We start from the raw sequence: 25146 nt of genomic DNA, 5'->3' as shown, positions 1-25146 counted from the left end.
GTTGGGAAAAGAAATATTTTCTTTGGTCTGTCCTAACTCTCCCGATACTCAATTTTAGTGGCTGTCCCCTGGTCCTGATGTTGTGGGAGAGTGTAGGGACGCTGTCACGAAGGCGCTGGCAAACCACGCCACCCGTGATTCAGCCTCCTTGCCTCAAACCCAATCAACAAAAGGCAGACGTGGTGTGAGAGGATTAGCTTGTTTGATTAGGCAAAGAGAGTGTCTGGAATGAGGGGGAAGAGGGGATAAAAATAAAGAGCTCTGGAAAAAGAGCAAGAGATCTTGCACGAAGCCCAGCCCTCGTCTCTCTTATTCATCTCTATTTGAGATCCCATATTCTGTATTCATCTCTATTGAGATCCCACAGGAGAGGGAAAAGAGCATCCCTCTATCCACTCTATCCATCCCCTGCATAATTTTATACATTTCAATCATGCCCCCCCTTTTCTAGACTGAAAAGTCCCAAATGCTGTAGACTGTCCTCACAAGGGAGGTGCCCCAGCCCAGTCAACATTTTGGTCACTCTCTTCTACACCTTCTCCATTTCCACTTACTCTTTAGTAAGGGGGCCTTACTCTAAAGAGGACTGTAGCTTGGAACTACAAGCCTGTGCACACAGGAAGGCACAGTGTCTGCAATGTGACAGCCCAATCCTATGCTTGTCTACTCAGAAGTAAGTCCCATTATAATCAACGGAGCCAGCTTACTCCCAGGAAAGTGTGGTTGTAGCCTGAGAACCCAATCCTACACATGTCTACTCAGATGTAAGTCCCATTACAGTCAATGGAGCTTATTCCCAGGAAAGTGTGGCTAGGATTGTAGTCTGAGAACCCAATGCTATGCATGTCTACTCAGAAGCAAGCCCCATTACAGTCAATGGAGCTTACTCCCAGGAAAGTGTGGCTAGGATTGCAGCCTGAGAACCCAACCCTACATATGTCTACTCAGAAGTAAGTTCCACTATAGTCAACGGAGCTTACTCCCAGGAAAGTGTGGCTAGGATTGCAGCCCGGCTCTCGCGTCAACAAAGCCCGGCGGATGGGGCGTAGCTACTCCAGCCCTGCAACTGCGAGCAAGCGAAGGTCCGCCCTCCTTCCCACCCCCCTGCAGCGCTCGCTTCAAGCCCTTTCCCAACATCCCCACGATCGCTCCTCCTCTTCTTCGTCGTCGCCGAGCAGAAAATGAAACTGAACTCTAAGAGCAGCAACGACTCCGGATTGACCTGCGCCCCCGTTTGCTTCCGCTCCGCATCCCTCCCAGAAGGACGACCGGTCCCTGGCTGGACTCACCCCACGATGCAGGTTCTCCTACCTTTCCCTCCTCCTTGATCTTCGCGTTCTTAGAACGTTCAGTTGTATCAACTTCAGGCCAGTGTCTCCTGGGGTTCTATGCACGGGGATTCGCGAGCGCTAGGACGTGTGAATAGGGTTACGGGTGCAAACACGTGTTTTGTTTGCAGGATCGCCCTGGATCCTGCTGGGAGCCGTTGGAGGGAGTGGGGAACGAGGAGGTGGGATTGTATGCATGCCCCTAAAGACATGGAGTAGTCCTATCCATCCCCATGCATGAGACAGAGCAGTGTTTCTCAACCAGTGGTTCAGGCACCACCAGTGGTGGCATCTGGTGGTACGTCCCTGGACAACCGCCACTGGACAGCAAGAGCAGGCTTCTTCCTCCCAACCCAAATGCAGCTGGCAATGATGTCATTGCCAGGTACATCCAGAGGTACTTCGAATAGGTGGACCATGTGAAGTGGTACGGCCGAGGTCAAATGTTGAGAAACCCTGGAATAGAGGGATGTTCTTTTCCCTCTCACATGACACCAAAACCAGGGGACATCCACTCAAGTGTCGGGAGAGTTAGGACTGACAAAAGAAAATATTTCTTTACCCAGCGTGTCATTAGTCTGTGAAATTCATTGCCACAGGATGTGGTGATGGCATCTGTCTTAGATGCCTTTTAAAAGAGACTGGATAGATTCCTAGAAGAAAAGTCTGTGACAGCTTACAAGCCGTGATGGGTATGTGCAACCTCCTGGTGTTAGAAGTAGGCTACCTCAGAATGTGTGTGGCAAGGGTGCGGCACCAGGATGCAGGCCTCTTGTTGTTTTGTGTGCTCTCTGATGCATCTGGTGGGCTGCTGTAAGATACAGGAAGCTGGACTAGATGGCCCTTTGGCCTTATCCAGTGGGGCTCTTCTTATTTCTCCTATATATATACTGCGACTTTACAGGGTTTTGGATCGTGCCACTCAGAGTCTACACATGTACCTCTTCTGCACACAGGTGTTTTTTTTTTTTTTTTTGCCACAGAGCTGCGTGCTTTATGAAGATCTGGGAATAAGGGGAAGAGGACAAATCAATGGTTGTTCCATGGACCTACTAGACCATTGGCCGCAGCTCCTCATTAGGGCTACATTCCTATACATTGAATAGGGTGGCTAGTTTTTGGCGAGGATTCTGCGGCTCCCCTGGCTGGTTTCTGCAGCTCCGCAGTTTGGGAACCACTGTCCAAAGTCCAGGATTTCTCTGTGGTGAAGAAAGCTTGTTGCATGGGAGGCAAGGAGAGCCCTGCAGTTTGCATTAATGGAGTGAACTGGGAGCAGGTAGTCCTTGTTTTGGAAAGGTCGTTGCAAGAGGGGGGACCTTCAAGGTACGCTAAGGACCACAATACTCAGTGCTTTTCACGGCCAAATGCAGCCACTTGCAAGTTTTAATCTATACATTGCGTGACTGGTCAGCTAATGTCTCAAGACTTCCTGGTCAGCTATTGGTCTCAAGACTTCCTGGTGCCTGAAGCAGCCCCCAAACCGGCAGTGTCTGGCTGCACCCAACGGCAACTCCCTGGAGCTCTCTCCCAAGAGTCTGATCCTGTTGCTGTTAGACTTCTGCTGTGCTTGGAGGCAGGCTGTGCAGCATGGCCTTTCCCAGTTTGAAGAGACACTTGGCCAACAGTCTGAGGCAAAGAGGCAAAGAAGAAGGCCCATAGCCAGGGAGACAGACCAGGGACAGACTGCACTTACTCCCAGTGTGGAAGGGATTGTCACTCCCGAATTGGGCTTTTCAGCCACACTAGACGCTGTTCCAGAACCACCATTCAGAGTGCGATACCATAGTCTTTCGAGACTGAAGGTTGCCAACACAATAGACTTCTGCCAGGAAGTTAAACTATCTTGCTCTGGTATGCTTTTAATTTATAGATGCTTTGTGTGGTTTCACAGCAGTCTGGTTTTTCTGTTGCTGCTGCTGTTGTTGTTTAATTGTTTTAAACTGTTCTCATTTTCTTAGCTGTTATATATGTACTTTTATTCTTCTTTGTGAGCTGCCTTGGTATTCAGTAAATACATGCCACATGCTCTCCTTATCCGGGGTGCACCAGAAACTGCTTCTGTTATTCCTGTTTCTTAAATTGTAGAGGGGAACAGAGAGGAAGAAGTTGAGAGTGGTGAGCTAGAATATCAGAACCACTCTAGCCCACCACTCTTTCCTCCTTCATATTTCCTCGCTGGGTTCCCCTTTTTAAATGCAAGCAGTGAGGGGGAAAGACACAGAGGGTGCCCCCCCATCTGCCGCTTGAGGCAGCAACCTCAGTTGGCCTCATGGATGCCCTTGACTCTAACTGCGTATTAAAATTTGCTTCCACTGCCCCCAATAAATTGACCCCAATCAACATTTCTTAGGTCCCTTGAACTACCTAGTGCGGTGTGTAGGCCATGCAGGTATGCCAAGTCTGTTTACATCCCATTTCTTGAGAATCACCATTGGAAAATGGCTTTACTTCCTTGTATTCATGTTTGCACTGACTTTGCCTTCTAGGCTACGTATTAGGATTGCTGTGATAAGCTAGAGCAGGGGTGGGCAAACATTTTGGCAGGAGGGCTACACCTTCTCTCTGACATGGTGTCCAGGGCCGGGGAAAAATTAGTTTGCACTTCAAATTTGTATACATTTACATAAATGAATACATTAGAGACTTCTATGAATGAATGAATTTTACTGAACTTATTTTTAAGACACATGAAAACTGTAATACAGGCATGTAGAACCATATGAGAACTGTGAACTGTTTGCCACATACTTCTTGCACAGCAAAACATACAGACCAAGCCAGAAACACATGGAGGCATAAGTTGTTCAGAGGCAATGGGAGAGGGGGGTTAAAATAATGCCCAGGGAAAAGCAGAAAACACATGGAGCCTATAAAAGGCCTTGCTCTAACTTGGCCCGCAGCTCACATCTGGCGGTTGCAACCGGCAGTTGTGGGTCAGCACAGGCTCCAACAGTCTCTGATGGGCCAGAGGCTCATTGGAGATGGGGGGGGGCTCCCTGTGGGTCAGATTGGGAGTCCCTGAGGGCTGCAAATGTCCCGTGGGCCAGGGTTTGTCCACCTCTGAGCTACAGTTAAGCTACAGTGGTAAGCTACAGCTACAGAAAAGGTAATTTCCTACAGCAAATGTGTAATATAGCAGGGACTGTTCAGTTGCAACCTCTAGACTGGAAATCCCTCTCCCTTGAGGCTCATTTGCCCCCCCCTTTATTAATGTCACTTTAGGCCAGTGGTGCCTAAACCCCGGCCCAGGGGCCACTTGCCGCCCTCGGAGGCTCCCAATCAGGCCCTCGGGGAGCCCCCAGTCTCCAAGGAGCCTCTGGCCCTCCTTAGACTTGCTGGAGCCCGTGCTGGCCTGACGCAATTACTCTCAGCATGAGGACAACTGTTCGACCTCTCAGCTAAGCTGTGGGACAAGGGCTTCCTCCACTACTCGCTGTTTCATGTCTGTGATGCAGCAGTGGTAGCGAAGGAAAGGCTGACCTTGCTTTGTGCAAGCCCTTTTATAGGCCTTGAGCTATTCCAAGACCTTTGTTCATTCTTATAAGTTCCACCTCTAATAAATTCATTTATGTAAATTTATTCAAATTTTAAATGGTAAATTAATTATTTTTTTCCCCAGCCCCTGACACAATGTCAGAGAGATGATGTGGTCCTCCTGCCAAAATGTTTGGACACCCCTGCTTTAGGCTTAGGGAGGAAAAAGTGTTTTAACATAAATATATGACTGAAATAGTTGGAAGGCACTTTCTGTACTGAGGAATCCTACAGGAGTGATTTACTACAGGAGTGATTTGTACTATAGCACAAGCCCAGACTTGACAGATAATTTTACAGTACTGTATTCGGTTTGAACAAAACTCCATATTAAGGTGAAAAGGCTTTTGTAGGACAAGTTTAATCATTATGTTCAATGCCAGTGCCATGTCAGTGCCAGCACGGGTTCTGGAAGCAGCTCCTCATCCTGGCTGTGTCTCTGGGCAGAGAAACTTCTGTAGCAGCTTCTCCTCCCACCCTTCCATGGATCAATAGGCTTTGCCTCCCAAACCCTTGCAATTATGTAGAGGCTATTGGAGAAAGCTGATTGACTCAGGGGGGGAGGGGGAGGGAGCAGCTACACGTGTTTCAAACGCACGAGACCCCATGCAGCAGCTCCTGTCCATCGTGTTGGCCAATGGCAGCATCTCTTAAGGCCATACTCTTAAGTGATGTAGAGGTTTTTGGAGGATGCCCCCATTGTCCACATTGGGCATGAGGAGAGCAACAGTGGCATCAGTCTTTGGGCTGATTTGCTTTGCTGCGACAAACCAGGTATTAGGCAATTGGGAGTTGGCCAAATGCAGTCTCTGATGGGCTTGGGCCCTTGACCAGGCCCCTATCTGGCTGACCCAAACAGTACCGCTGCTTTTGCTGAGCAGAAGATTCTGGAACAGAAGTTAGTAAGAAGTGTTAGCCTGTTGTAAGAAACCAGTCCCTCAGCCCCGGGGACAAGGGCTGGCTTAGAATCATAGAGTTTGAAGGGTCTCACAAGGTCATGGTAATCTAGTCCAACCCCTGCCTGTAGCAGGAAATTCTCCTAGAGCAGTGGTTCCCAAACTCCTATGGAGGAATTGGGAAGCACTTAAGTGTTTGCAGGGGTGGGGCAATGGCAGCAATACAGTCTCCAGGATTGTGCTGCCGACAGGGGTCAGAAGGGTTTTTTTTCCTACTTACAGGAATCCGTGCTGGCCTCTGGAATGTGCAGGGAGCCCTGCAGATGCCTCCACAGGGCTCCCCAAGCCTCTGATTGAGTAAAAATAACAACTGTAAACCACTTATGGTTTCACATTGCTGCCATTGCTCTGTCCCACCCCTTAAGGGGCCAGAGAGGAGTGCTTCCCTGGCTGGTGGGTCATGACCCACCAGTTTGGGAACCACTGTCCTAGAGCACCCTTGAATGGAGCCTTGGGAAGAAGCCAGAATTAAACCAGAGCTCCATTAGATATGCCACTGATTCCATACACAGTCCTGGATGCTGGATGGCTATGGTGCTGTTGATATGTCCATTCAGTCCCTTGACTTCCTTTCACAGTCAGAAGCTTACACTGATGCCTGACCCAAGCCCTTTCCCTTGCTCTCCTTTTTCTCAGGGCATGGAGACAGAATTCCAGTTTCTGTTGTGCGAGAAATGCCAGAGAAAAGCCAAGAACCCCAAGCTCCTGGCCTGCCTTCACACCATCTGTGCCGAATGCCTGGACGAGAACAAGCCCATCGGCCACTGTCCAGTCTGCGGGATGTCCCTCCAGCATGCCAGTGGAGTCTTTTTCCAGGACAACGTGCTCTTTTCAAACCTACAAGAAAAGCTGGATACGTACGAAAAGATTACCAATGATGTTGAGTTGGCATGTGATCACTGCAAAGAAGGAGCAGAGTTTTGGTGTTCGGAGTGTGACGTATTTCTGTGCAGGAAATGCTACGATTCCCACCAGTGGTTCTTTAAGAGGAAGAGCCATGAGGCCCAGGCACTGGCTAATTTGAAGAATAATTCTGCCAGAGAGTTCCTAGATGGGGCAAGGAAGTCCAGCACTCTCTACTGTTCCAATCCCACCCATAACAACGAAGGTCAAGTTACAAGGTAATGCCATGCAGAGTGGAAGGAAGGGGCCGTAGCTCAGTGGGAGAACTAGTGGCGTCACTAGTGTTTGCATCACCCGGTGTGGGATGCCAGCACATCAGCCCCCATGCAGTGGGTGGGGCAACACCCCAGGTGGTGGGCGTGGTAATGTACCATCACTCCGCCCACACTGGTTTTTTGGCTGTACCAGTTGATAGAACAAACATAGAACATATTCTGCATGAAATTACGCATTGATTGATATATGATGGTATTATTCTTCCAAATTATGATTTTAGTGATTTTGGTCACTAGTGATGTCACACCCCCACCCCCAGGGTGTCAACTTACTAACATCTTATTGCAGCAGTTCTCAAACGTTAAGCACTGTGACCCATTTTTTAGAATGACAATCTGTCCAAGACCCACCAGAAGTGATGTCATGGTGGAAGTGACATCATCAGGCAAATCAAAATAAATAAGTATAAATAATTAAAGTAACAGAAATAATTAAATAAGCAGAAGCCAACCCTGTTCCACCAAGTGAATTTCCTCTGTAGCCTGCCTGCTGCAAAAGTGGTAAGGTTTTCAGCCCTGCTCAGTGCCCAGTTCAATTTAAGAACTTCTGTTTAAACCACATCACTGTCAGGATCCACCTGGCTTTGCAAGTCTCAAAAAGGTTCACCTTATCAGCTGAAGCCTCTGTTTTGATCCTTTTTAGTCGAGGGGAGGGAGGCTGCCTTCTGGAGCACTTGTTTAGCTGCAGGTGCACAGGATCTGGACCATTCTGGTAGCCTTGCATGCTACTTCACCTGATCTTCCACACCAGCCAAGGCACATTTGCTTACTCACGAGTAAACCTGACCATAAGGCTTAGTTTCGCTTTCCATAGGGCTCAGTACATTCATCTGCTTGAAGGGAGGGACTTTCTTCTCAGGTGTTTTTGGGGGCTGCATTCATTGGATCAGGACCATTCTGGTGTCATTGGATTCCACTCAGCCTGCCCTTTCCGAAGGACTAATGCAAGTTCACCTACTCGCGAGTAAATGCGCGATACAGCTCACTTTCACTTTCCATAGGGATCCATGCATTTTTGTTCTCCAGTTTTTTGGCCATAACTTTTGATAGAAAGGAGATATTTCACTCTGGTATTTCACTCTGGTTTTTTGCATTGCCTTCCACTCGAAATTCTGCATCCAATGGTATATAATATGATGGGGTTACTCCGAACAACCACGATTTTAGCGCGTCACCCCCCTGTGTGTGTCACCCCCCTGTGGGCGTCACCCGGTGCGGCCCGCACCCCCTGCACCCCCTTAACGATGCCACTGGGAGAACATCTGCTTTCCATCTAGAAGGCCCTAGGTTCAATCCCTGGCATCTCTAGGTAGGGCTGGGAAAGACCCTTGAGTGACCCAGAGATGGGGGTGTCTCTCGCTTGCTGCTCTTCTTCATTCAGCTTTGACTTCCAACGTGGGTGCCTGGCCGGACAGGTAGCCTGGGAGCTCTTTGCTTTCTCTTTCTCACTCCCTAAGTGAGAGGGAGCCCAGAGTCTGCAGAGAGGGAGCCCAGAGTCTCATATAAGCCCGTGAACCCTCAGAGTCCCTGAGCCGAGGCACTGGCATAATCAGGGTGGTGGCAGTCCTACTAAGATTTGGTACTTTGTAATTTGGTTTATTTGACAATAACTGTGCCTTGCTAATCTTGAGATGCGTTGTGCCCCCTTGGGACAGCCAGGACGGAAATACTCCTGCTAAGAACTGTAAGCCTGATGCTTAAGTTAAGGATTGGCTCCTTAAGTGCTGGGTTTACCTAAGAACTAAATTGGGCATGTGAGCCCCTGGGTTGTTGTGAGTTGGTACAGTAGTGCCAGGGGAAGAAAACCCCTTCAGGGCCTAATGTTTGGGTGGAGGACTGGGTCCTCTATCACAGGTGTTCTGGAGGGGGGGGGAGTGTTTTGGGACAGAGAGGAAGGTGGAACTCACCATTTCCACCTCTTCTTTTCTCCTCCCTAGATTTGAAAGGAAATGGGGAACAGAGCAGAAGGGAAAATGTGGAGGAGAGGCGAAGAAGAGAGTGAAGGGCTAGAGCTAGAGCATCTCCAAGAGGTACCTTATGGGCTACACAGGTCACCTGATTATTTCTGGGCTGGCTGAATTTCCCCATCCTGCCCTGGCTGGGGGTTCTGTGGAGTAATAAAGTGCAGGTTGATAAGTCCTCCCTGTGATCTGTTTTAGTGGTGCAGTGAGTAAAGGCTCCTGTCATTGAGGCCAGAGTGCACCTGGTTTTAGGCCCCTGGCAACTCACATGTTGATACAATTTCCTGCTTCATTACAAGTTAATGAATGAACAGAAAGTCCATTGGCATATGAGTAAGGCTTAGGTAAACAAAAACATGCTCTTCTATCCTGTGCAATGCTATTCTTTATAGCTTTGTAGGCTTTTTCTAAAAACTGAGGAGTTGTATCTGTGTGCGGTGAAGGACCGGCGGACCTTCTAGATCTAAGAGTAGATATCTTCTGTCTGTCTCCCTTCCCATTCTTTCTTTCCTTCTTTGGGGATGTGATGCAAGTACTGGTGTTGATGTGTCAAGATTACAAGATGTTGGATGACACCGTCTCCTTCTTTGTGTTGTGTTTGTGTTGACAGCATCTATTGTCGGGGGTGCCAGAAACCTATGTGCTGCTCTTGTGCACTGTTAGACAATGAACACACCAAACTCTACTGTGATATCCATGTGGAAATTGATAACAGGAAAAAAGAACTGGGGAAGATGAGTGAAGAGCTGGTGGAGAGGAGGAAAGAGTGTGAGAAGACTTACAGCACTATCCATGACCGAGTTCAGAAAATGGAGGAGGTGCGCAACGAAACCAGAGAACTGATCCATCAGAGGGTGGATGAGATGGTCCAGTTGATACGCCAGAAAGGGGAGGAGCTCTTGGGGGAAGTTGACCAGCAGCTGCATCAAGACCGTCAGGATTTTGAGGAGAAACTGAAGCGCGCGAAGCTCATGGTCAAGAGAATGGCATCCAGCGAGCAATTGGTGAAGAAGATGAATCTCTTTGCTTCAGACCAAGAGGTGATGGACATGCATCCCTTCATCAAGGAGTCCCTGGAAGAGCTCAAGAAGCTGACACTGCCAGCAATAGGTGTCCAGGTCCAGATGGAGAACTTCGCAGGGGTTCAAGAGAAACTCCAGGCTCTGTGTAGGAGAGTAAGAGGATCAAGAGGTGAGCCTGCTTCCAAACATCCCTTGGTCGTTCTCCCAGAGGGTGCGGCTGCTGTCTTGTTGGCAAGTCAACAGAGAGGGATTATTCAGGCATTTCAGCTTGTGTCTTTACCTGTTTGGGATCACCTGTGTGGTGAACAGTGTTCCACTTAAGTGCAGTTCCCTTCGAGGGAATATAGCTGGTGAATTGCTCTTGCCAAAATGTGTCTGTCTGAAGAGAAATCACATGACTTACGGCTGTTGAGGTAGGGCAGGCACAAACAATCAGGATTTGAGCAGTTATAGCCATCTACTGTGCAGTTCATGAAGATCAGCTCTCTGCCTGATGTACAAATTCCATTGATGGTGCGGGTTAGTAGTGCACCAGTATGCCCCTAAAATGCCATAGATTTTGTGCATTAGCGCTTGTGCCCTGTGCCCTGTCTTGGACTTTGTAATCTGTACATTATTATTAAATGGCACCTCTCAGAACATACAGATTGGTTGTTCTATACTACACCATTTTAAATGTGGCATTTGATATTGAACAAACAGTGTGGTGTAGTGCTTAGTCTGGGGAGGAAGGTTCAGATACCTACTTGATTGGGGGGGGGGGGCTTGGTGGATGATCTTGGGCCTATCATAATCTCTCAGCCTGACCTACCAGACGTGGTTGCTATGAGGACAAAAAGAACATAGGAAGAACATAAAAAGAACATAGCTTTATACTTAATCAGCCCATTGATTCATCTAGCTCAGTATTGTCTACAGTGTCTGGCAGAAGCTCTCCAGAGTTTCTGGAGAGTCTGGAATTTTGCTCTGCCCTGCTTAGAAGTGACCCTGAGACTTTTTGAATTCTCTACCCCTAGGGTATGACTCTTTCCTTAAAGGGGAGGGAGGGAGGGAGGGAGGAGGAAACTACCATCAGCCCCTCAGGCACAGACCAAAACAAGTTTGAATGTTTCATTCTTTCTTTCTTGTAGATGCTGCTGTTTCTGTTGATGCTGCTGTGGCTTCTGTGGCTGGAACGGCTGCTCCAGTGGTCAATTCAGTAAGCTGGGGAAGGGAACATGAGTGTGGACCTCTTGCCGAAGACATTGACGCTCAGATGTTGCTGGGGGTGTTGTGTGTATGAATCAAGATTCAGCTGAACATCAGAGTAGCTATGCATGAGTGGTGGCACCGGGGAGGAAATCCGCTTGCATGACTCCCATTGTAATAAACAAGACGTGCAAAACATAACAACAACAGTATTTATATACCGCTTTTCAACAAAAAGTTCACAAAGCGGTTTACAGAGAAAATCAAAACATACTGAACATAAGAACATAAGAACAGCCCCACTGGATCAGGCCATAGGCCCATCTAGTCCAGCTTCCTGTATCTCACAGCGGCCCACCAAATGCCCCAGGGGCACACCAGATAACAAGAGACCTCATCCTGGTGCTCTCCCCTACATCTGGCATTCTGACTTAACCCATTCCTAAAATCAGGAGGTTGCGCATACACATCATGGTTTGTACCCCATAATGGATTTTTCCTCCAGAAACTCGTCCAATCCCCTTTTAAAGGCGTCTAGGCTAGACGCCAGCACCACATCCTGTGGCAAGGAGTTCCACAGACCATGGTTTCTCTCAGCTCCTGTGGGTTTCAGTGGGGCTTTCCCATCTTAGCTTACCTTGCACAGCTGAGACTTTCTCTGTGTTGCCTGGCAAGAGGCTAACTTGCTATAGGATGCCAATTCTACTACAGTGGATGAACATGTGACTGCATCTTCAGTTAGTTTACATGTAGTCTTGCATTTTCTAAAAGACCAATATTTATTTTATATTGAGGTTTATGTATTTAATATGGTGACACCCTGCCCGTTATGTGAAGTCCTCCGTAGGGCAGGAAATGAAAATCCAATTAAAAAAATAAAAACACATGAAAAAACACAGAAGGAGGGAGGTGTGTGGATTCTCCTTCACCAGAGATCATCAAGCTGAGACGCAACAGGTTGCTGCTGGAGATGCCCTAGGACAGGGCAGCCAACTTTTAATACCCTTTTGTAAGGGGGCCGCAAGACCCTGGAATCGCCCTTGAGTACACAGACATGGAAGTAATTGGCAGTGACGTGATGATGTCACCCCCAATTACTTCTGGGTTCTGAGCTGCTGCTGCAGGAGGAGGAGGCTCAAGAAGCAGGCGGAGGCAGTGGCTGTGGCAGGGTTGATCAAGGGCTGCCAGAAAAGTCCTTGCAGGTCACATGTGGCTCTATGTTAGACCACCCTGCTTTAGGAGAATTTCCTGCTACGGGCGGGGATTGGACTAGATGACCTTGTGGAGGCCTCCCAACTCTGTGATTCTATGAAAACTGCAATGTCGAACAGTAGATCGCGAGTCAATTAGAATGAAAGCTGTTATAATTTCTGTTTTTATTGCTTTTGCCACATAGGATGTTCATCAAGATGAGACAAACCAGCCATGGGTTCAGGGGAAGCAGATACAAAGGCCCACCCGCAACCTCAGCATCGGAAGGATATCTCGTGGATTTGTAAGTTCTCTGCTAGTGGCAGGGCTAGCCTGGTGCATGACATGGCATGCTACACACCACTTCCTTCATTACCTGGCGATGTGCCAACTGCCACTTTGGCAGCTGCTCCTCTTTCTCCCACTCCCAGCATTCAAAAAGGAAGAGAGGAATGAAGTGAAAGAGTAACTGTGAAGGAGAGGAGAGTGGTGGACTAGAGCAGGGCTGCTCATACTTTTGAGCATTGTGTGCCTGGAATGTGATCCCCATCCAGACCACATTCGCTTGGGCACCATGCTTTGTCCTCCCCATTCGGAGGACAGGGATGCTCTGGGCGGTTGCGTCGTCTGCCTGGCATCCCAGTATGCTGTGCAACAGGCAAACACAACTGCCCAGAACATCCCTGTCTTCTGAATGGGGAGGACATTGCACGGTGCCCAAGCAGAACCAGAAGGTCTGCTCACCGGGTGGACGGACCTGCGTAGATGCCGGATTCAGCCCTTGGGCCTTGGGCCTCCCTTGGACAAGAGCAGTGTTTCTCAAACTGTGGGTCGGGACCCACTAGGTGGGTCACGAGCTAATTTCAGGTGGGTCCCCATTCATTTCAATATTTTATTTTTAATATATTAGACTTGATGGTATGTGACTGCATTTGGGGAAGTGTGACAGAGCTGTACATTGAACAGGCTACTCTGTATATGCTTTTAACAATTATGGTAAATGGGACTTACTCCTGGGTAAGTGTGGGCAGGATTGCAGCCTAGGATTGTTGAAAAATTTTTCCTGCTTGATGATGTCACTTCTAGTCATGACATCACTTCTGGTGGGCCCTGACAGGTTCTTATTCTAAAGAAGTGGGTCCCAGTGCTGAAAGTGTGAGAACCACTAGACTAGAGCATCAAGCAGTGCTGTATCTCACAGCTCTCCTTCTGTTCTGCCCCACTCCCCTCTTCCTTTTTTGAATGTTGGGAGTAGGAGAAGGAAGAGGGCAGAGGTGGTCTCTGGGCGTCCCTGCCAATTTACTATCTGAGGTGATCTCGGGGTTCATTTTTTCTGCCCTTCAGTTGTTTCTTCTTCCACAATCTGTTCTGGCTTCTTCTGTGCTCTCAGTTCCTTAATAGAAGAATTCATGTACTGAAACACTTTATGGGTGAGGACAGAGACACACCTTGAAAGAGGAGCAGTGGGCTTTCAGGCTGTGGGAATGCTCTGCTCCCAGTACCAGACTTGGCTTCTCAACTAACACACATACAGTCCAGTGAATTGAAAGTGGGGTGCCCTACTTTGCGTGAACCGCCTTGTTTTGTTTTCCAAATGCCCAGAATGTTCATCCACACTAACATTGGTCTGATGCTGTCTATTTAATTTTTTTAAAAAACCTTTTCCCCCTACTATTTGTTTAAACTTTGCAATTGGATCTGATAGGGAAAGAGAAGTGGCTTCCTGACAGACACAGGGAGTAGCGAATCAGCTGTGCACAGTCTTGCTCTGAGAAGGGGCAGGGGAAGGTGGCACAGTGCCAACAGGCCAATCTGTGAAAGTCTTTCCCTACCCCCGTAGCCCAATCCCTGAAGGAAGGCTGTGTATGTGTTGGATAGACAGTCACCTCTCCACAGCAAAGCCATTGGTTCAGTGTTCTAATCAGTTTTATTTGAGTCCAGATCTAATTCCAGTCCTTTTACTGGTATGCCCATGGGTCAAACATTCAGACTTATGGTGCTTCTGAAGGGTCTTCTGTTTTGCTATAAGAATCTTTATTGATGTAAGTCTCCCTCTGTGATATAATAATAATAATAATAATAATAATAATAATAATAATAATAATAATAATAATACAGGTATTTATATACCACCTTTCTTGGTCTTTATTCAAGACTTTATTCAAGGTGGTTTACATAGGCAGGCTAATTTAAATCCCCGGAGGGATTTTTACAATTGAAAGAAAGCTCTGTCTTTCAAGAGCCACAGCAATTCAGATGTTTCGTTCTGATCTGGCCTCCATCCTGGTCTCCATCCTCCCACACTCAGAACAGATGGAAATAGCTCAGCTCAGCTTGCCAGCTGCTTCAAGGTCGCACGGTGGGTGGCCTCGAACTGGCGACCTTGTGGATGTTATCTTCAGGCAAATGGAGGCTCTACCCTCTAGACCAGACCTCCTGCCCAGTTTGTTTCAAAAGTTTGTTCTTGCGTTGTAGGTCTCTTCAATGATTTCTCCAGTGAAACGACAGTCAAGCCAGGCTGCAAAGTCTGTTCAGGTCTCGGCAAAAATCATGAAGTTTGAAGACCAGGACTGTGATGCTGGGGAGCCCTCCAGCAGTCACCTCCAAGATGCAGCAACAGATTCTCAGTCTGAGCCTCATGAATCAACCCCAGAGAGTGAGCGCAGAGGAACCGTCAACCCGGTTGAGGTCTTGGAGAATTCCCCCGTGGAGATCTGTGAATCAGGTAGGAATGGAATAAATGTGGTCTTAAAAGCTACTGTATGTTGCAGCATGATGCAGGCCACACTGGGTGATGCTCTCAGAGTGGGTGACACTTCTACTGGCCATCATTGTGCAAATCTTGGTATTTTTTAATAATACCATCATGTTATATATCACTGGATGTGGAACATCATGCAGAATGCAGTGAAACTAACCACATTGAAATAACTGTACAGGGGCCCCCGATATGTGTGGATCCCATATCCATGGATTCACTTATCCACTGATCAGGTCCAGGTGCCCACCCCCCACATGTGCACCCCCCCGCATTCACCCCACTCTGGAGGCGAGTCAGACTCGCTGTTTGCCTGACTTGGAAGAAGGACAGGGGAAACTTCCAGACCAGGTGCTGGGCCTTGGAGAAACATGCAAGATCGTTGGATGTCTGGCTGCTTTCTGAGCTTCAGTACAAGTGAAGGTTAGGGGATTCACTGACTTGCAAGAGGATTGGAAATGGGTCTCCCTGAGGCTCGGCATGCGTGAGGGACATTCTGGAGTTTGGAGAAGGCTGGGGGAATCTCTCTGACTCACGCTGAGCCTCCAGAAACAGCAAGATGTGTAATTACTTTACAAGCCTTTGCAAGCCAAATTTAAGAGTTTAAGGAGGAAAAGTAGGATTAGTATGTCTGAGTTTGAAATGATTCTGAAAGTAATCAAATGTCTCACTGTTTACCGAGCCATTTTCAAACTCGGTGAAAAATTTAGGAAATTTTCCTTGTTTTTCTAGCCAAGGGAAGGACAGGGGAATTCCTCAAACCCTCACTGACTTTGAAAAGGCTCGGAAAGCAAAAGCAAAACAGTTTGCTGCTTTCAGAGGTGTTTCCCCCCCCCCTCAAAATCAGTGTGACATCTGAGAGATCCTCTGCCCTCCTCCCAGCTCCATCAAAGAGGGTGGGATATTGCCAGAATACAAGAAAAACATATTCACCAGTGGCAAGCGGCAAGCATTTGCATTGGGGCTGTGCTAACCTATGCAGGATGCTTTGTAACAATGAGCACTAGAACCTGATTTACTTCTTTTGTTTTTAAAGCAACAAGTGAAGTGGTCTTTGTTCTGACAGAGCTGTCAGGTCTTGCATTATAGGCCATTTTCTGTGCTTTGCGTATTATTATATTGTGCATATTCTCATTTTGGATGTTGAATCCAGAAATGTTGATGAGTCATGTGCTGACGCATGTGAGTTTGATATGGTTGCATTAGGGCTGCTGACCAATTAAACACATTTACAACCCAATCCTATCTTTCCCGGCACTCGGAGGAACAGCGGTACCAAAATGGCAACTTCTGTATCCTGCGGGCACTGGGAAGCTGCCGGAGGTCTCCTCAAGGGAAGCCTCAAGCCCTGCAATGGGACTTTTCATGTCTGTGCTGTCTATTTTGTCGGCACAGACTTGAGAACGCCATGTCATAAGAACATAAGAACAGCCCCACTGGATCAGGCCATAGGCACATCTAGTCCAGCTTCCTGTATCTCACAGCGGCCCACCAAATGCCCCAGGGAGCACACCAGATAACAAGAGACCTCATCCTGGTGCCCTCCCTTGCATCTGGCATTCTGACATAGCCCATTTCTAAAACCAGGGGGTTGCACATGCGCATCATGGCTTGTAACCCGTAATGGATTTTTCCTCCAGAAACTTGTCCAATCCCCTTTTGAAGGTGTCCAGGCCAGACGCCATCACCACATCCTGTGGCAAGGAGTTCCATAGACCAACCACACTCTGAGTAAAGAAATATTTTCTTTTGTTTGTTCTAACTCTCCCAGTGCTCATATGTTGGATAGGATTCGGCGGAGGAGGCCTCTGCTAATCCCACCCCCCCACCCTGGAATGGCTCCCCCCACTCCAAAAGGCCGCACTGCCGCCTGGCGGTCCCACTTATCTCTGGGCGGCCGCACCATGTCATCCATCTGGTGCTGGGCCCAGCACAGACTGGCAGTGCCTAGTACCAGCACTCCCTACTCTGAGAGTGTCCTAAACGTGCTTTATGGCATATTTACAACACCCAGTGCCAGTGCTGGAACACAGCACCAGCGCTATGGCCCTTTAGGACTGGACCCTAAGTTGGTCATCTAGTTTAGAATCAATTCAACTTAAATATATTTTTTGTGTTGACAAATGATCTGTAAGAGTGTATCCATATTTTTAGTTTTTAATCTGTTTGGGAATTTAGAATGGTGGAATATTCCACATTAGGGATGTGGCCATAGATCAGTGGTAGAGCACATGTTTTACACGTGGAAGGTTCCTGGTTCAGTTCCTACCATCTGCAGTTAGGACTGGGAAGGACTCCCATGTGGAACCCCGGACAGTGTTGCTAATCAGTGGAAACAATATTGATCTAAAATGGACCAACGGGCTGATTCAGTATGCGGCAGCTACCTATGTAATTTTTCCTGTTAAGAGGACATCAGGGAACAGATTCAAATCCCAGCACTCTTGCTGAAGTTCTGCATTTCAACAATACTCTCAATTTGCTTGCAGCTGGCTTCAGTTGCCTGTTAAAGTCTGCCAGCTTCAGAGCAGAAGAAAGGAAAAACAAATATTTAAGTTTCGTTTCTCATCCCAGTTGGCACAAGAAGGAGGAAACTGTATGCCCTGTAGGGTAGTGTTCTTTTTGTCTCCATAGTTGCAGTTACCAGTTGCAACTGTAACCTGCACACATTCATCAAAGCTAAATTCCGGTTGCATAACTGGGGTTGGTTTGCCTTTGCAAATATTCTGTGTTCTACAAAGGGCCTGTGGGGTCATGCTCCCTAGTGGCGCATACACATTCTCAGACTCTTACTGTCTGAAGATGTATCAACAAACATTTTTGAGTTGTGTGTCAGGATATGTTAACGGGGGACTAATTTAGATTAGGAGGTTGCTAAGAAAGCTGGGAAATCTAGAAGAGATTCCATGAGGTTGCAGGAGGGACAGGAAATTCATGGCTTGACAAAGCTCCTTGAGATGAATTCACATCGGTTCCATGTGCTTATCATTGCGCACTCTTCTCCCCCCCCCCCACCATTGCTTCATGGCTGCATTAGCACACCCAGGGATGTGCATACTGATTCACTACTGCAGAGCCATTAGGTGCTGTTGTAGAAATGCATGGCCATGAATGTTCCTTGTTTGCCAGTAGATAACGTACAATGGAATGTCTTGCATATGAGAATAACATCCTCTTGTATTTCAGGGACAGAGATCAATTAGCATCAGGGCATATTTGTCCGGGTATGCATCATGCACAGCTGTAAGGATCCATTTGGGTGTTGTGCAATGATAGGCACATGGGTCCAAAGTCATGGGCCCTCTGACTTAGGCTTCATCCACTAGTGCCAGCAACTGCGCCAGGGAGCCTGGCTTGGAGAACTTGTACTAAAGGTGCAGATATGGGCAGGGCTGCTTATGATCCCAGCCCAGTCTTGAACAATCAACACTGGTAAATGGGAGAAGACTGCAGTATCAATAGGGTTTGTCTTCAGCCTTGTTCAGTATAGATTAGCCTAGTATTATATAAATACAGATTGCATCATCCACTGTCTATTTTAAAAGCAGAATAAACAGATGCAAAGCATGGGCGATACCTGCATATCAGCGAGTGTGCTGGGTGGGCCTGCTCTTATCAGACTCCTTCTGTCTGCAAGACAGTTGAACAGGCCTGTAAAATAGGCAGGACCCTCTGTTCCCATAGAAGTTTGTGATATTGACTGCCTTTCATCTTCTTGCAGAGAATGCCAGCATTGTGATCAGCAGTTCCGAGGACACGGATGACGACACTATGGTGTGTGCAAAAAGTGTCTTGTCAATGGCGACCAAGTTTGACATGTCATTGGACTAAAATAATGGGATTAGTCTTAGAGGTGTCTTCTCACTGGCTTTCCCATCCCTCAATGCACCATTTACTCACCCCAGCAGTGAAGAGAAGGCTCCTTTCTCCCACCCCCCCATTGCTCTGGACTCAGCAAAGCAAGATTAAAACTGCGCTGCCAGAGTCCCCCCCACCCTTTTTTGACTCTGTCTCCAAACAGGAAAAAGAAACAATTCCCATCTTGCAAAGAGTATAATCACCATTGGCCTTTTCGTCCTGTTTGGAGGGAAGGAAGAAAAAGCTGTGTGTGGCTTACTTTAATAGTACCATGTGAAATCCAGAGCAGCAATGAAGGAAGAAGGGAGCCCCCCCCCCCAACTATCACAGGAGCAAATAAAGTATTGGGGGATGGAGGGCTGGCAGGGGAAGGTGTTTGAAGGTTGAGATTGCTGGCAAAGGCATTTACCAAGCCTCAAAGTGGCTTTGGGAAATAATCAAACTTTTGGGGAGAGATCGGATCGTTTTCAAATCATCTAGAGCAGGGTTTCTCAAACTGTGGGTTGGGACCCACTAGGTGGGTCGTGAGCCAATTTCTGGTGGGTCCCCATTCATTTCAATATTTTATTTTTACTATATTAGACTTGATGCTACCATGTTATGTGACTGCATGTGGGGAAATGTTACCGACCTGTACTTTTAATAAGCTACTAGGTATATTCTTTTAATAACGACAGTAAATGGGACTTACTCCTGGGTAAGTGTGGGTAGGATTGCAGCCTAGGACTGTTAAAAATTATCCTGCTTGATGACATCACTTCCGGTCATGACATCACTTCCGGTGGGTCCTGACAGATTCTCATTCTTAAAAGTGAGTCCCAGTGCTAAATGTGTGAGAACCACTGATCTAGAGGTGAATCATCTGAACCAGCTGGCCCGTCTCTAGCTAGTTCCACAGCAAGCATGAGGTACTCACAAATGGATCTCGAGGGGCACAGACTCGGTGCCCAATGTTGGCCCAAGATCTCCCAATGCCGAAGATGGAATGTCAAATGCTATTTCCCCCCCCCACACACACACACACTGATAATTACCACTGGGCAAAGCTGCCACTTTGCCAGTTAATGGGTAAGAGTTACTGTGGGACCAGCACTGGGAGTGAGACCAGTTTTATTGCATTGGCTTATTAAGTGTATATCCTACCCATCAACACTCACATGCTGTCAGGGTGGCACAAAAATATGCACCAAAGCCTTGTGGGTTTCCATAAAGCATGTGAAGGGCCACCAGGATGCTGGATCTGATGAAACTATTAACCCAATTAAATAGGACTCTTCCTCCCCCCCCACCACATTCTTGGTTCAACAGCACCCTCTTGCGGCCAGCTGGGTGAGAATTCTCACTACCATCTGTTTTCTTTCAGTGAATCTCTGCCTCCTCCGGTAGTTGCCCCCACAGGCTGAACTTCTGTCTGCAGCAAAAGGAAGGGGGATCCTTTTCCAAAGCATTGCCTGAAACACTTTTGTTCTACCACTTCTGCTCATGGCCTTGCTGGCCAAGTGGCTGCTTCTCTTGACATCTTTGCGGTTGTCTTCCTGCTTCTCTGCTTTGCAGAGAGGGTCTTTTCCAGCATGTTGTCTCTGCACACTGACTGCTGGGTATTGGAGTAGGGGCTGAGGCTTCAATCCTGTACACATTTTCCTGGGAGTAAGCCCCATTGAACACAATGGGATGTATATCTGGGTACACAAAGGTAGGATTGTGATGTAAGAGACTCGGGGCCCAATCCTATCCAACTTTTCAGCTCCAGTGTAGCCACAAAGCAGCCCTGTGGTAAGGGAACACATGTTCCCATACCTGTAGAAGGCCCCAGTGACTGCCCCTCCACCACAAGAGGCAGTGCACACCCCACTGGCACAACTGCACTATCCCTGGAAAATTGGATAGGGTTGGGCTGTCGGCTCTCAATCAGGAGGCTCCTGGCTTGAATTGCATCTCTGCTACTTGTTACAGAGGAAGCTGCCTCTGGTTGGACCACTGGTGTCACTGGAGTTTGTGTCAACCGGGGCAGGAGGTCACCTCTATGATAGACTTCCTCCCATGCAGTAGGTGGGGCAATGCCCTGGGCAGTGGGTGTGGTGATGTACCGTCGCCCCACCCCTGCTGATTTTTTGGGCTTTAACTTTTGAGAGAATAGAGATACTTCTACACCATTTGTTTCATTGCATTCTGCATAAAATTACACATTGATATATAACATGATCATATGATTCAAAAGTACCAAGATTTTAAAAATTTTGGCCAGTACTGGTGTCACCCCCTCCATGTGCGTAACCTGGTGCAGCCTGCACTCCCTGCACCCCATTAGCGATGCCACTGGATCAGACCATTGATCCACCTAGCTCAATATTGCCAACAGTTGCTGGCAGCTGCTCACCAGTGTTTCAGATGGGTATTTCTCACCCCTCCCTGGCGTTGGCACATAAAGCATCTTCTCAGCCAGCAGTTTTCAAACTCTCTGGGAGTTTAAAAACCTTCTCTAAGCCCTTGAGGTGGGGGAGGCAGCGGGGGGCAGGGGGAAGGCTCAGGGAGCTGCAGGGGCTTGGCTGTATTTACCAGAGCCTCCTGCAGCCTCCTGGGGGTGCGGGGAACCCTGCGCAACCTTCTGCAGGACTCCCTGAAGCTTTGAAAGTGAAAGCGGAACAATCGCGCCCTGCCTCTGCTAAACCAGAAGTGGAGCACGATTGCTCCACTTTCACTTTTGAAGCTTTGGGGAGCCCTGCGGAAGGTTGGGAAGGGCTTCCTGCATCCCTGGAAAGCTGCAGCAGGCTCTGGTAAATACAGCCAAGCCCCTGCAGCCCCCTGAGCGGCGCGATCCTGGGGATTGCGTCACTGCCTCCTCCCTGCCTCCTCACTGCCCCCGCCCCTTAAGGGGGCAGAGGCCAGGGCCCTCCGGCTGGGGCGTTGCAACGCCCCAGTTTGAAAACCCCTGTTCTCAGCCATTGAGCTGCAACCCCTTCCTGCCCTGATCTTACAATGTGACCTTCAGCAAGCATCTCAGCTGCAGTTCAAAATGGGGAATAATAATAGTGGTGAACCTTTTACCGGGTTGTTTACCGGGTTGTTGTAAAAGTATCAAGGATACTACACATGGAGAAAGGACCATGAAAATGCAATGTGTTACTACTATCTAAGTCAGGTTTGTAGCATTGCATTGAACTGTACTGTGCAATTGCCAGCTGCTGGGCTTGCTTCCTCCTTAGCACCGCAAGTGCCTTTAAGTGATGCTGCTGATCTTTTTCATGGGTCCTGGACAGCTGCCAAATGCAGTGGCAGTGGCTGCTGTAGAAGGTTGAAATGCAGGTTTTGTTTCTGGGATCTTAAAAAAAAAATGTATTGTCCTGATCAGCAGCTGGTTTAACCTCAAGACTACTCTAAACAGAATAGTAGGCTATTGCACCATGATGGCTATTTAGCTTGCTGTTTGAAACGAGGTTGACACCCTGCTCCAGTTGATTGACTGCAAGGGTGGAGGGCAGGAAGCAGTCCAAAAATAGCTAGATTTTGCCTGCCCAGTGTAAAATCAGTTCCTTTTTACCATCGGAGGAACAATAAAACAATGACAATAAAATATTTTCAAAAGTGACATGGAATTGTTTTCTATCCCTTGCATGTTTTTCCTTTGCTCCTCTTTTATTTTTTGCCTTTCTAAGTTGTACATTCAGGTAGTCCTCAGCCACCAGAAGCGATGAAGCTATGGGTGGTTAGACTGAATCTGCAGCTCAGATAGGCCCTGGGAAAAAATGAGCCCTGCTCAATAAAATGCCTTCAGGAAACTCACCTACAGGGTTCAAATCCAACAGCCATCTCTTAAATTCCTTTAAAACCAGACATATCTCTTATTCTACCCAGCTTTTTCTATTTCAAGCTTTGGCTGCAAGAGCAACACCATCCTGCCTTGCATGTTTGCACAGATGGAAGGCATTACTAGTGGGGATATCTCATTGTAGGCTGTAGATGTCACTCTAATACAAGAATTAACCTGCCTTCCAGCTTCCTTCAAATGAAAGATGTAGTTCAGGACATCTTCATGCAGTGAAATAACGGAGCTCAAAGTAATGCATAAAGCATCCTGAAATGAACCAAGGGGTAGAACGGGCGACAATGCAAATGGTGCCAGTAGCATCAGAGATGTCATAAGAAGAGCCAAGTTGGATCAGGTCAATAACCCATCTAATCCAGCCTCCTGTATCTCACAGTGGCCCACCAGATGCTTCAGGAAGCACACAAGACCTGCATCATGGTGCCCTCACATCTTGCATTCAGAGCAGACACGTAGGGCAAATGCCCCCCTCCCAGTTAAGCAGCTCCCCTTCTCCACTCCCCATTGCTGGACCCCTGTACTTACTTGAAGGAAAGTGCTTATGAACTTTTTTTTGTTCACAACAGTGCCCTATTTGCGGGAGAGCATCGGTGATGAATACCTAAGCAATGTGGCCACCTGGCAATAGGAAAGACCCTCTGCAAAGTCCTCATCTGCCTCTCCCAGTCTGCTGCCACTCCATCCAACTATGGGTCCAAGATTTCTCATAGGCCAGGGGAGACCAAACTTACTTAAGAGTATGATAAACTTGATACGTATGATAAACTTCAGATGTTTGAGAGCCACAACATTTAAGCAGCACTTATATTTTTAAATATATTTACTTACCATAAACATTAAACTTACATTTTAATCCAGTGGACTCTCAGTTTATAACCAGTAAATAATAATAAAACTTGAAAACTTGTGTTGCGGGGAGAAGGAGGGGAGTGTTATGCGGGAGATAAGCAAGATAAGCAAAAGCTTTGAGCTTAAAGATCTGGGGCCAGTGCAAAACTATTTGGGTGTGTGTATTGAAAGAACACAGCAAGGAGGCTATCTGTGGCATCAGAGGCCCAAGATACTGAAACTGCTAGAGAAGTTTGGCATGTTGGAGTGTAAAACCGCTAAGACCCCAATGGTGGTGGAATTCCAGAAGGCAGAATATGAGACAAACCCTGAATGCAACAAAAGCATTTATGAGTCTGCCATAGGAAGCCTTCAGTACCTGGCTGTTTGGTCTAGGCCAGATATTGCAAATGCAGTGGGTATATTGAGCAGGCAGGTGGCGCAGCTGCGCCAAGCCCACTGGGAAGCAGTGAAGAAGGTTATGTGATATCTGAAGGCGACCCTAAATTATGGCCTTGCCCTCAACCCATCAGGTTCACCAGTTCTAACAGCACTGTGATGCGGATTGGAGAGCCGACATCCCCACTAGAAAATCCACCACAGGATATACTGTTAAGTTAGCAGGAGTACTTGTGGCGTGGAAATGTATCAGGCAAACGTTTGTAGCACTGTCTAGCTCTGAAGCTGAGTTTGGGGCATTTTCAGAGCTATGCAAAGACATAGAGTGGTATAAGCAACTAACCGAGGATCTAGGGCAGGCTAATGACCAACCAATAGTGGTCTATGATGACAGCCAAGCATGCATAGCCATGGCCCTGTCTGAAAGAGTAAAGACAAGGACCAAACATGTGGCAATATGCTATGCCAATGTAAGGGACATAGTCGAAAGAGGACTGGTCAGCCTCAAATACTGCCCATCCCATGAGATGGAGGCAGACATTTTTACTAAGCCCTTGAGTACCACAAAACATTATTCAATGATACACAAGCTGAGTATGATCTCTATGGAACATGTGACCATACAAAAATCAATGTAATGCACCTCTGTATGTGTAATGTAGATTGTGACCTTAATCCAGTCACAAATTGGGAGGGGTGTTACAGTATGTGCCCCATACAGTAAGGCAATTTGGTGGCTGGAAAAGGCAGGCCTACCAGACTGCTGCTGTGTTTAAGCAAATGTAAGCATACCTGTCAGACAATGGGGCAAGGACCAATCAGGGCAAAGTGCTGAGTCATTGCACAGAACAAGGAGAGATGGGAAAAGCTGTTGCAATCCCCACCCAGGATGATGCAATGACATTCCTCAGCGATGAGGTCATGGCCTTTCCCATTGGCTGACAGGAGTATAAATGTCCAACAAGCACACTCCACTGTGTGAGTTGTAGGAGTGAGTTGCTGCATGAATCTCTGCTGGACTGATACCTGATTTGCTGACTATTTGGACTGTTTGCTGGAGTGCCTCTGCTTGCTGATTTCTGGAACTGCCTTCTACTTGTAAATACTGCCTGTAAATAGACT

General features: G+C 47.6%; 1 protein-coding gene across 4 annotated transcripts; it reads left to right on the top strand.

Annotated features, from left to right (window-relative positions):
- The first annotated feature begins 1172 nt into the window (after nt 1–1172).
- Nucleotides 1173–25146, top strand: LOC136659373 (protein PML-like). Of its 4 annotated transcripts, none has more exons than XM_066636511.1 (8): nt 1173–1301; nt 6455–6939; nt 9568–10148; nt 11110–11177; nt 12564–12662; nt 14834–15083; nt 18838–18890; nt 23364–25146. In XM_066636511.1, the coding sequence occupies exons 1-8, from the start codon at nt 1182–1184 to the stop codon at nt 23400–23402; spliced, it is 1695 nt and encodes a 564-aa protein (XP_066492608.1). In that variant the 5' UTR covers nt 1173–1181; the 3' UTR covers nt 23403–25146. The 4 variants fall into 4 exon arrangements, with proteins under 4 accessions (XP_066492608.1, XP_066492610.1, XP_066492609.1 ...); XM_066636513.1 differs by lacking the exon at nt 23364–25146 and adding an exon at nt 20338–21465; XM_066636512.1 differs by lacking the exon at nt 18838–18890.

Source organism: Tiliqua scincoides, chromosome 8 (genome assembly GCF_035046505.1).
Source record: "Tiliqua scincoides isolate rTilSci1 chromosome 8, rTilSci1.hap2, whole genome shotgun sequence".
Taxonomy (NCBI): Eukaryota; Metazoa; Chordata; class Lepidosauria; order Squamata; family Scincidae; genus Tiliqua; species Tiliqua scincoides.
The sequence above is the reverse complement of the archived record's forward strand: the minus strand, read 5'-3'. Positions and strand labels throughout refer to the sequence as shown.

What these genes read in the sequence shown, in the direction of transcription:
- LOC136659373 (XM_066636510.1), top strand. Translation starts at nt 1,182, where the DNA reads ATGAAACTGAACTCTAAGAGCAGCAACGACTCCGGATTGACCTGCGCC. An exon ending in GGACTCACCCCACGATGCAG is followed by an intron (nt 1,302 to 6,454) that starts GTTCTCCTACCT and finishes CCTTTTTCTCAG; the next exon opens with GGCATGGAGACAGAATTCCA. An exon ending in GAGAGTAAGAGGATCAAGAG is followed by an intron (nt 10,149 to 11,109) that starts GTGAGCCTGCTT and finishes TCTTTCTTGTAG; the next exon opens with ATGCTGCTGTTTCTGTTGAT.